The sequence below is a fragment of the Salvia hispanica genome, chromosome 4, assembly GCF_023119035.1.
Source record: "Salvia hispanica cultivar TCC Black 2014 chromosome 4, UniMelb_Shisp_WGS_1.0, whole genome shotgun sequence".
NCBI lineage: Eukaryota > Viridiplantae > Streptophyta > Magnoliopsida > Lamiales > Lamiaceae > Salvia > Salvia hispanica.
The window spans coordinates 321939-333341 of NC_062968.1; the positions used below are offsets into that span (position 1 = coordinate 321939).

Consider the following 11403-nt stretch of genomic DNA (forward strand, 5'->3'; position numbering starts at 1 on the left):
TACTACTCTCTCCGTCGCTTTCTCTCTCTCTCTTATTTTTCATGTTCTAAAATTTTAATTTCATTCTCTCTTTCTTTCTCTTTTCTTTCATGTTCTAAAATTGTGACTATATTCTCACTCTGGATTTCTCAGATGCTGCTTTGATAATTCTAAATATAGGTTTAAAATATGAATACTAACATATTACTACTATTTAATTTTGTTCAAGGATAAATTGCATTGAAAATAGATAATTGCTATTGCTTTACAGGAGACATTTTTGTACATTTAATAGTTTGTCACTCGAGCTCCTCACAAACCCTTAAAATAATATTATATTTATTTAATTTATTTATTTATTTTATTTGATTATTTTATTTATTTGTTAGAGGCAGCAGCCCCTGCTATGCATTTCAGCACAGCAGAGGATCCATATCCTTATCACCCTGCCTGTGTATGTCTTATGGTTCATGTTCTAAAATTATAATTTTATTGAAAAAGTAAACAATTTTTAATATGATAAATTTCTTGAAATTGGTGTCCTTTATTATTGTATCAATATTAATCTATATTTTAATAAATTTAATTGAGTCAATGTTAAAATATATTATTTGATAGGAGATCAATGCTAATATCAATAGATTTAGTGGAAGATTAATTCTTATGATACGTTACATTATATTACTATATACTTTTAAAATATTAATGAAGCGTTATCCATTTCAGTAAGCAACATAAAAGCAATATTAATGTAATACATTTAGGAAAAGTGAAAAGTTTAGTTACTTGTACTATAAATATATGGTATTTGGTAACTAAAATTTCACTCTTAGCCAATTTCTTTTTTATAGAAGATTCAAAGTTGATGCCTTTATTCTTAGCATAGGTAGAAACTTTACTCCATGCCATAATTCTTTGCCTTGATCAACCTTAATCTTCTTCAAAAGAAATGAACTCTCTAAATTATCTGAAAGACAAGCAAATATGCCAATGGCAGTTAGATTCATGCTCATATTGGAGTACATGAGAGAAGCCAAAGAAAGCAAGAATCAGAAAATTTGTAAGTAGTTAGATTGATAGATAGAAGCTGAAATAAAAGCAGCACCACTTTCTTGAAGAAATTTTCTAATTTTTGGGAGATCTCAACATCATGTACTTCATTACATTCTGGAAACAAAACAAGTAAAAGCATGGACAACAAACAAAATTACGGAGAATGGAGAGATCAAGCATTTCTAATCAAGGTCACAACTTAGCATTAAACACAAAAGGAAACTTAATTCATGTAGGCTTAAATTCAGATAACATTATCAGCATGTAGCCCAAATATGAAGATCTTTATGATTGAAGAAGTTCAAAGCTATAGAAAAAACCAGTCTTACAAGTAATATAGGTTCAAATATTAGATTCAGGTCCATCGTTAAACAGTACCAGAAACCTAAGGACTCCATGCAATGTCAAGATGAGTAAAAGAGCAATTAGGAAAGACAAAGCAACTCTTCTTCAGTAAAAACACATTTTCTTCTGCCAACCCACATAATAAATAGTGTTTGAGCTAGAAAAAAAAAGCTTTACCCATTCTCAGAACCAAATTTAATCTCTGCTTGGAGAAGATCACCTGCACTCAGGTGAGTAAAACCAAAATGTTCGACGATGTTTGCACACTGCGTGCCCTTACCACTGCCTGGGCCACCTGCTCGAGTTTAAAGAGAAATAGCATCTATATAGATCTCACTGAAACTACAAGTGGGAGCAAGACAAATAATGCAAAGAAAATTTTGGAAAGAAAAGTACTAACTCACCCAAAACAAACACAACGGTGACCTTGTTGATTGGTGCTCTTCCATTTGCTTCCTGAACAAGTAATGTGTGAGTTTCTTGCAAGATAGAAGATCCAAATATCTATTAAAACTGCTTTTCTTAATTAGCTGTCTTGTATCCAGATCAAAAGAAAGGTTTCTCAAGAGTGACAACCAACCAGATTGAAAGAAAGTACCTTGTTTGCAGCATCCACAACAGTTCCCATAGCAGCCGCAGAAATTCTAGTAAATTATCTAAAAGACAAGCAAATATGCCAATGGCAATTAGATTCATGCTCATATTGTAGTACATGAGAGAAGCCAAAGAAAGCAAGAATCAGAAAATTTGTCAGTAGTTAGATTGATAGATTGAAGCTGAAATAAAAGCAACACCACTTTCTTGTAAAAATTTTCTAATTTTTGCTTTAAGGAGAATAGAGAGATCAAGCATTTTTAATCACGGTCACAACTTAGCATTAAACACAAAAGGAAACTTAATTCATGTAGGCTTAAATTCAGATAACATTATCAGCATGTAGCCCAAATATGAAGATCTGTATGATTGAAGAAGGTCAAAACTACAGAAAAAACCAATCTTACAAGTAATATAGGTTCAAATATGTTTTCATCAAATATGAAAATAATAAGGACAAAAAGCAAAAGTAAACTCGAATGCATGAAATATGCATTTGGTTTGGATCCTTTAAACAGTGGCATTGCGCATCAAATTACATTCTTTCGGAATCAAATCCACATAGAAAAGGCCGAATTTAAAACAATAACACATAAAAATATGGAAGAAGATGATATCTCACCATAGGGAGTCCAGAATCAAATAGAAAATCATCTCACAAACAGAATAAATAAATAAAAAAAGATCCAATCTTTCAATTGACTACAAATTCACGAAAATCTTAAAAGCAACTAAAAAAATAGACAATGAGGATCATCCATTTTCCCGCGATCTGGAGTTTCACCAATCGCATAACAGATTGTGAGATCAAACCAGCCATTGCTCAAATTACTCACCACACAACAGAAAAATGATACGATAGCTCAAAATTAAGCAAAATAGAATGTCAAAAAGATACCAAACAGGAGGAAAAGATCAACATAAATTCGTTATATCCAACTTACTTCAAATCTCTACGTTGTCTAATCCAGTCACTAATATCATAAATTAAACGCAGTTCCTTACCAAAATAGGATCGAGGAGAAAAAGAAAGATCTATGACTCACCAAATTGTTGTGAATAATTGGAATAAAGAGAGGGAAGTAAGTGGAGATTTATATTTAGGAGTGCTTCCGATTTGTATAGCATATGGCAATGCAACCAACTGTGACCTTTGTAATCCAGATATCATTATTATAATAATACTTTATAATTTATAATAGCGTTTTTAAGTTTCCTTTCTGAATATTCTACTTTGCGTGATACTAAAGTCGGCTTATACGTTTAACGTTTTTATCACAACAACTGAAATTAGGATGGAAGAGCGTTGCTCTGTCAATAGCCCATGACAGATTCTGAGCTTCTCCAAGACCCGGGCGGCCAACGTCTCCTTCTCCGACGCCGATCACCGCTCCCAGACCGAATTAAGCGTCTCCGGCGAGCACGGCCCCAAACTCTCTGAGGTTTGTGGATTCGTCGGATCCATCACTACTGTTGTTTTTACAGGTCCAATTCATCTTCTCCTTTCGAATAATCACCCACTCTATTTATGTGAATAGTATTGTTACGTTAATAGTGCATTTTTCTCAATTTTTGCTTATCGTTCTAATTTATCTTTGAATTATGTGAATACGGCGGATTTGTTCGTGATTAATTTTTAGGGGTTGTGAAAACCTGTGGAATTGTATATTACTGTATGATGTATATTGCCACTAGAGTTTTAATATGCTGGACATTATTGAAGCATATTTAAGTATAAAGCGCCATTGGATCGATTATATATTTTCTTGATTGTTTGTGGCGGTACACATGTGTAGATGGATTATATGGGACTGTGATTGAAGATGCAAAGATGATATGATAAGTATTCGTGTGTAGTTTCTCATGTTTGTTGGAGCTTGCAGAATCTTGAAGATTAGATAACTAGAATAGCAGCTAACGGGTTCCTTTTACTCGCGCAACAGTCATATTCATCGTGTGGGCGTATGTTCCTGACCATTGGTTGCATTCTATTGGGATCTATTACTATCCAAGGAGTAATATAATACAAGGAGTAAATCATATGAAAACACGAACCTGCTTGGATAGTAATAGATCCCAATAGAATGCAACCAATGGTCAGGAACATACGCCCACACGATGAATATGACGGTTGCGCGAGTAAAAGGAACTTGTTAGCTGCTATTCTAATTATCTAATCTTCAAGATTCTGCAAGCTCCAACAAACATGAGAAACTAGACACTAATACTTATCATATCATCTTTGCATCTTCAATCACAGTCCCATATAATCCATCTACACGTGTACCGCCACAAACAATCAAGAAAATATATAATCGATCCAATGACGCTTTATCCTTAAATATGCTTCAATAATGTCCAGCATATTAAAACTCTAGTGACAATATACATCATACAGTAATATACAATTCCACAGGTTTTCATAACCCCTAAAAATTAATCACGAATTAATCCGGCGTATTCACATAATTCAAAGATAAATTAGAACGATAAGCAAAAATTGAGAAAAATGCACAATCAACGTAACAATACTATTCACATAAATAGAGTGGGTGATTATTCGAAAGGAGCAGATGAATTGGACCTGTAAAAACAAAAGTAGTGATGGATCCGACGAATCCATAAACCTCAGAAAGTTTGGGGTCGTGCTCGCCGGAGACGCTAAATTCGGTCTCGGAGTGGTGATCGGCGTCGGAGAAGGAGACGTTGGCCGTCCGGATCTTGGAGAAGCTCAGAATCTGTCGTGGGGGGCTATTGACAGAGCAACGCTCTTCCATCCTAATTTCGGTTGTTGTGATAAAAACGTTAAACGTATAAGCCGACTTTAGTATCACGCAAAGTAGAATATTCAGAAAGGAAACTTAAAAACGCTATTATAAATTATAAAGTATTATTATAATAATAATATCTGGATTACAAAGGTTACAGTTGGTTGCATTGTCATATGCTATACAAATCGGAAGCACTCCTAAATATAAATCTCCACTTACTTCCCTCTCTTTCTTCCAATTCTTCACAACAATTTGGTGAGTCCTAGATATTTCCTTTTTTCCTCAATCCTATTTTGGTAAGGGAATGCTTATAATTTATGATATTGGTGACTGGATTAGACAACGTAGAGATTTGAAGTAAGTTGGATAGAATGAATTTATGTTGATCTTTTCCTCCTGTTTGGTATCTTTTTGACATTCTATTTTGCTTAATTTTAAGCTATCGTATCTTTTTTCTGTTGTGTGGTGAGTAATTTGAGCAATGGCTGGTTTGATCTCACAATCTATTATGGGATTGGTGAAACTCCAGATCGCGGGAAAATGGATGATCCTCATTGTCAATCTTTTAGTTGCTTTTAAGATTTCCGTGAATTTGTAGTCAATTGAAAGATTGGATCTTTTTTTATTTATTTATTCTGTTGGTGAGATGATTTTCTATTTGATTCTGGACTCCCTTTGGTGAGATATCATCTTCTTCTATACTTTTATGTGTTATTGTTTTAAATTCGGCCTAGTGTATTTGGATTTGATTCCAAAAGAATGTAATTTGATGCGCAATGCCACTGTTTAAAGGGTCCAAAGCAAATGCGTATTCCATGCATTCGAGTTTACTTTTGCTTTTTGTCCTTATTGTTTTCATATTTGATGAAAACATATTTGAACCTATATTACTTGTAAGATTGGTTTTTTCTATAGTTTTGACCTTCTTCAATCATAAAGATCTTCATATTTGGGCTACATGATGATAATGTTATCTGAATTTAAGTCTACATGAATTAAGTTTCCTTTTTTATTTAATGCTAAGTTGTGACCGTGATTAAAAATGCTTGATCTCTCCATTCTCCGTAAAGTATTTTGTTTGTTGTCCATGCTTTTACTTGTGTTGTTTCTAGAATGTAATGAAGTACATGATATTGAGATCTCCCCAAAAGTTAGAAAATTTCTGCAAGAAAGTGGTACTCCTTTTATTTCAGCTTCAACTATCAATCTAATTACTTACAAATTTTCTGATTCTTGCTTTCTTTGGCTTCTCACATGTACTCCAATATGAGCATGAATCTAACTGCCGTTGGCATATTTGCTTGTCTTTCAGATAATTTAGAGAGTTCATTTCTTTTGAAGAAGATTAAGGTTGATCAAGGCAAAGAATTATGGCATGGAGTAAAGTTTCTACCTATGCTAAGAATAAAGGCATCAACTTTGAATCTTCTATAAAAGAGAAATTGGTGAAGAGTGAAATTTTAGTTACCAAATACCATATATTTATAGTACAAATATCTAACCTTTTCACTTTTCCTAAACCTATTACATTAATATTGTTTTTATGTTGTTTACTGAAATGGATAACGTATCATTAATATTTTAAAAGTATATAGTAATATAATGTAACGTATCATAAGAATTAATCTTCCACTAAATCTATTGATATTAGCATTGATCTCCTATCAAATAATATATTTTAACATTGACTCAATTAAATTTATTAAAATATAGATTAATATTGATAAAATAATAAAGGACACCAATTTCAAGAAATTTATCATATTAAAAACTGTTTACTTTTTCAATAAAATCATAATTTTAGAACATGAACCATGAGACATACACAGGCAGGGTGACAAGGATATGAATCATATGCACAGCAGGGGCTGCTGCCTCTAACAAAGAAATAAAATAATCAAATAAAATAAATAAATTAATTAAGTAAATATAATATTATTTTAAGGGTTTGTGAGGAGCCCGGGTGACAAACTATTAAATGTACAAAAATGTCTCATGTAAAGCAATAGCAATTATCTATTTCCAATGCAATTTATCCTTGAACAAAGCTAAATAGTAGTAATATGTTAGTATTCATATTTTAAACCTATATTTAGAATTATTAAAGCAGCATCTGAGAAATCCAGAGTGGGAATATAGTCACAATTTTAGAACATGAAAAAAAAGAGAAAGAAAGAGAGAATGAAATTAAAATTTTAGAACATGAAAAATAAGAGAGAGAGAGAGAGAGAGCGACAAAGAGAGTACGAAAGAATATAAATTTTTAAATCTGTTGTAAATGAACAGATACCATACTAAATGAAAAACCTATCAAGGGAGTAGTATATATATTTTAAAAACTAAGCATTGAATTCGTTTGTGTAAAGAAATTGGAGACATAATACATCCTATTAAATAAATAAATGATAGGATTTGCAACGCATTCTAAAATTAATATTTGCAAAGATTAGTAATTGTATTTGAAATCTGACTCTTATAATCTCTAATACCTCATCAACATTATGCTCATGTAAGTTAGATATGACTATGTTGTCAAATATAGATATAGGACATAGCTTGAAAAGAAAGAATTACATACCTTTGTCTTGATGCAGTAGAGTAGGTATTGTAGCCGCCCATGCTTGCAATGTTATCTTCTCTCTATAATGATTGTAGAGTGAAAAGAGAGAGGCCGCTTTTCTTTTCCTTCTCTTTCCTTTTTCTGAAGAGTTGAGAGTGAGAGCCGGCTATTATATTTTTAGGGTTGGTTTTTTTTTTTAACTCAACAAGTCGCCTATATATAATACAAGTGAAGTTAATAGTTGCTGAAATGCATTGGGCCTTAAATGACCTTAACATATTGATGACTTATGAAATTAAATAGGCCAAATTTATGAGACATGAATCTGTAATATTTAACTTATATTCATATTCGTATTGATATTAATATTAATGTATGAGACATGAATCTGTAATATTTAACTTATATTCGTATTAATAGTAATTCATATTAATATTAATATGAATATAAGTGTAAAAGACTTTGTATCAATATTTGGCATGCAAGGTTTTAAAGTATTTGAAGTCTGGAATATTATTATTAGGTACTATTTTTTATAAATAGAAAATAGTTGTTATGTGGAAGGTCTCTCATGATTATATTTTTTTTGGGAACATGCACAATTTTCCAACAAGCATGCTTAAGAGGTGAGCACTATAAATACCCCTTCCACTCACTCCTTCATTCACTCTCACTAAACTCTCTCCACCAAAATCATTCAGCAGAATCATCATTAGAAATAGTTCAGAATCTTTCTTTTTCTTATCTATTCTCACTTAAAGCACTGCTCATTTATTATTTATGTATTCTTCTATGAATCTGCAGTCTTTATTCTTAATGTATTTCATTCAGTTTGCCATTTCTGCTTTATCACTATTTTTTTCTTTTATAGTTTCATATTATGTCTGAATGTTACTTATGTTTTTATAAGTTTCCATAACTACTTAGCACAGCACAACACAATGAAGGTAGTTTTCTAACCTGTATTTGTCATTGTTGTGATGCACTTCATCTGTGAAATCTTGAGTGCCATCTCTCATTCATATTCTGGATCACGAAGTTCCTGCAACTAATGAATGAAATTATTTGTTCCTGTTTCTGAACTTAATACACAGTCTTATTCAATTTAAGTGATCTGTTGATTCTCATAAAAAGGCACTGACCACATTTTAGAATTTGTGTTCAATGATTTGCCTTTTTTGCCACTTCTATTTGCAATCTATTGGGATCATTTCCTGCACAAAATAGGCTGTTAGTTTAAATACTGCATACATTCTTTAAATTAGTCACTGATTTTTGAATATTTCTTTTCAATAGCAGAAAGCATTGTATCTCAAACAATGACAACATTCATTAGTTGAAGGACAATCTTCTACCTAAAGTTACAACACCACCATCAAGGGTTGTTGCATCCGTGTTTATGAATACAATTCTAGAGACAACAATGATAGCACTTGGAAGTAGTATTTCATGATATGCTGGTACGTTTACCAAAACAGAATACATGAAATATAGAAAGTTTAATATAATATATATGTTTCTATTTTCTAATTTTTTGTTTATAGGGCACCAAAATTCAAACTTCTCTTCCAAAGAATGCATGCGAGAAAATTGGTTCACAAATATAGGCTCATAGATATTCCAAGCAAGCATCATTGTATTCAAAATCACATGAATCAGGCAAAGTAAATTATTTGTTTTCAGAATTTGCTTATGCTTTCTACAAACCGTCATATTGACAACACATGAATCATGCAAAGTAAAATATTTGTTTTCAGAATTTGCTTATGCTTTCTACAAAGAGCCATATTGACACCAAAATGACAACATTAACTCAGTTATTAGCAAAGTGTGGCATACATATTAGGTGATTTAATAGTTACCTTGGCTTCACAACATTAATTTTAGTCTTTTTGCACTCAGAAAACACTGCAGAATATGACAGTAAACTTTTTATGTTAATTAAAAAAATATTTGAACATACAAATTACAGAGGTGTTGATAAAATTCAGATTATAGTATATTCTCTTTTAAAATATCAATTGCTGTTTATTATTTTAATCAATAGTTAAGAATATTATCTATTTTGGGACCAAACAACAAACTTCTAAAGATCAGTCAAGCATGGTCATATATATTGCAAGCTTGCATGAATGCATTTAAAAGCACATGATTCGTGCAAATTAAATTCTTATTTTTCAGAATTTGATGCATGCTTAAAAACAGATACACCCATATTGACACCAAATCACATTAGCAAAGTATGTCATACCTATTAAGTTACTATTCTAAGGGTAAGTAATTACAAAATTACCTTTAATTCACAGAAACAGATCATAGATATCTATCATATGAATAAAATTCTGCATTTTTTTTTTAAATATGCATATCCAAGTGTTTTTAAGACCATAAACCCTTATCTTTTGGCAACTCAAAGGGCATGTTGGAACCTGTGTTGCTTTTGAAATGAACCCCTTTTAACAACACAATTTCTTTAAATATATCATTCAACTGTAAAGTAGGAAAGATGAGTTTCTGCTGAATAAAATTCTGCAAAATTTTTTTTAAACTTGCATATCCATGTGTTTTTAAGACCAATATGAACCATAAACCCTTATCTTTTGGCAATCTCAATGGTCATGTTGGAACCTGTGTTGCTTTTGAAATGAACACCCATTAACAACACAATTTCTTTAAATATATCATTCAACTGTAAAGTAGGAAAAATTAAACAGATTTTGTGCTATTGCAATGAAAAAGTTGAAGAGTTCTACAATCATAAAGGGTTGCTCCTATCAGGGTGTATCAACTGATGCTTCAAGTGATTATTATACCTCTGATTTTCTTGCTGAACTGGCTGCTATATCCTTTGATCCTTCTTCTTCTTGCATATTTCATCGTCTTTCATTTTCCTGTCAATTGACAAATGTAAGTACTTTTTTAAGAATCCAGGAATGCATAACAATTTAATCTCCAATAACTTTCAATTTGGAGTAGAAGGTTATGTAATCTTCATTTCACAGCAATATATACAAAAGCCTTATACACAATCTGAAAATACATTAAAATCCTCATTTATTGAATGATTTTGCAAAATTTTGCAACCTAATAGTGATATCCTTTTTTTTCAATTTTCAGAATTATAGATCTGCTTAAATATAGTCTATTATCAACACATACCAGAATGAAATTGACAAAAATATTAAATCAATGAACTTTGTTTGAGGTAACTTATCTCATCTGGTAGATTAAAACAACTATATCGAAATATTTGTGGTCTGTTTTTCCAATACTTACGATCTATTCTTTGAATCATCGAAAGTCATCCACTCCTTCTCCGATTCTGAAAAAAAAAAAACAATTAATAAAGTCAGAATAGACCTAATCTTCAACGTTTTTGATTGATTAGGAAAATTTGGTTGAAATATACCTGTAATAGAAACCGATTTTGATCTGATTTAGTAGCTTAAGAGAAGGATTTTTGCTGTGGTCTACCGCAACTGTCCGTCGTCTTCGTTGAACCGACGACGGAGGCGTCGTTTAGCAGGCGGCGAAGAAATTTCCGTCGGTTTTTTTCAGTGTCGATTTTGTAGGGTTTGGGGTTGTTTTGGTGGTATTGTAGTTGCAAATCTGGAGATTAGTCTTGGTAAGGAGTCGATAAGGTGTAGTGGTGTCCGATCGGCGGCGATTTAGAGTAGAAGACGCCGTTTTCCGGCGGAGGAGATGACCGTGTAGCTAGGGTTTCCAAAATCGGCGCCGACATCTTCTAGTCAGAAAAATGCATATATAGGTTGTATAAAGTATTGTTTTAATTTAAGTGTGTGAATTAAAATTAATCTATAGTCTAATTAAATGAATTAATTCCCCACTAATCTGTTATGTTTGGACTTATACGAATTGGGCATGCATTTTTTAATGTATGGGCCTAACTTATAAATCGTTTTGGGCTTATATATTTTTCTATTTGGGTATGTTATTTAATGTGTTGGGTCATCTAATTGTGTGTTACTCTTTATAATTATTATATAATACTTTTGTTTAATATTTATATATAAATATCAAAATTATTTTTGTATTATAATTTTATTAATTTTTTATTTATTAGTTTATAGGTTAATTATA

General features: G+C 31.6%; 1 protein-coding gene across 1 annotated transcript; it reads right to left on the minus strand.

The window, feature by feature from the left end:
* Window positions 1–679: 679 nt before the first annotated feature.
* LOC125224275 lies at window positions 680–11069 on the minus strand. The gene is made up of 12 exons (XM_048127652.1): window positions 10712–11069; window positions 10579–10624; window positions 10116–10193; window positions 8445–8516; window positions 8263–8350; window positions 7321–7443; window positions 4511–4749; window positions 3018–4120; window positions 1976–2033; window positions 1782–1833; window positions 1555–1672; window positions 680–946 (listed from the first exon to the last, which is right to left on the minus strand). The coding sequence occupies exons 6-8, from the start codon at window positions 7359–7361 to the stop codon at window positions 3960–3962; spliced, it is 441 nt and encodes a 146-aa protein (XP_047983609.1). The 5' UTR covers window positions 7362–7443; window positions 8263–8350; window positions 8445–8516; window positions 10116–10193; window positions 10579–10624; window positions 10712–11069; the 3' UTR covers window positions 680–946; window positions 1555–1672; window positions 1782–1833; window positions 1976–2033; window positions 3018–3959.
* Window positions 11070–11403: the final 334 nt, after the last annotated feature.

Bases quoted from the DNA above. Each gene is read 5' to 3' on its own strand.
- LOC125224275 (XM_048127652.1), bottom strand. From the start codon at position 7,361: ATGGGCGGCTACAATACCTACTCTACTGCATCAAGACAAAG. The intron at 4,750-7,320 runs GTATGTAATTCT...AACCGAAATTAG, and splicing joins TCTACTGCATCAAGACAAAG to GATGGAAGAGCGTTGCTCTG. The intron at 4,121-4,510 runs GTGAATAGTATT...GCAGCTAACAAG, and splicing joins TAATCACCCACTCTATTTAT to TTCCTTTTACTCGCGCAACC.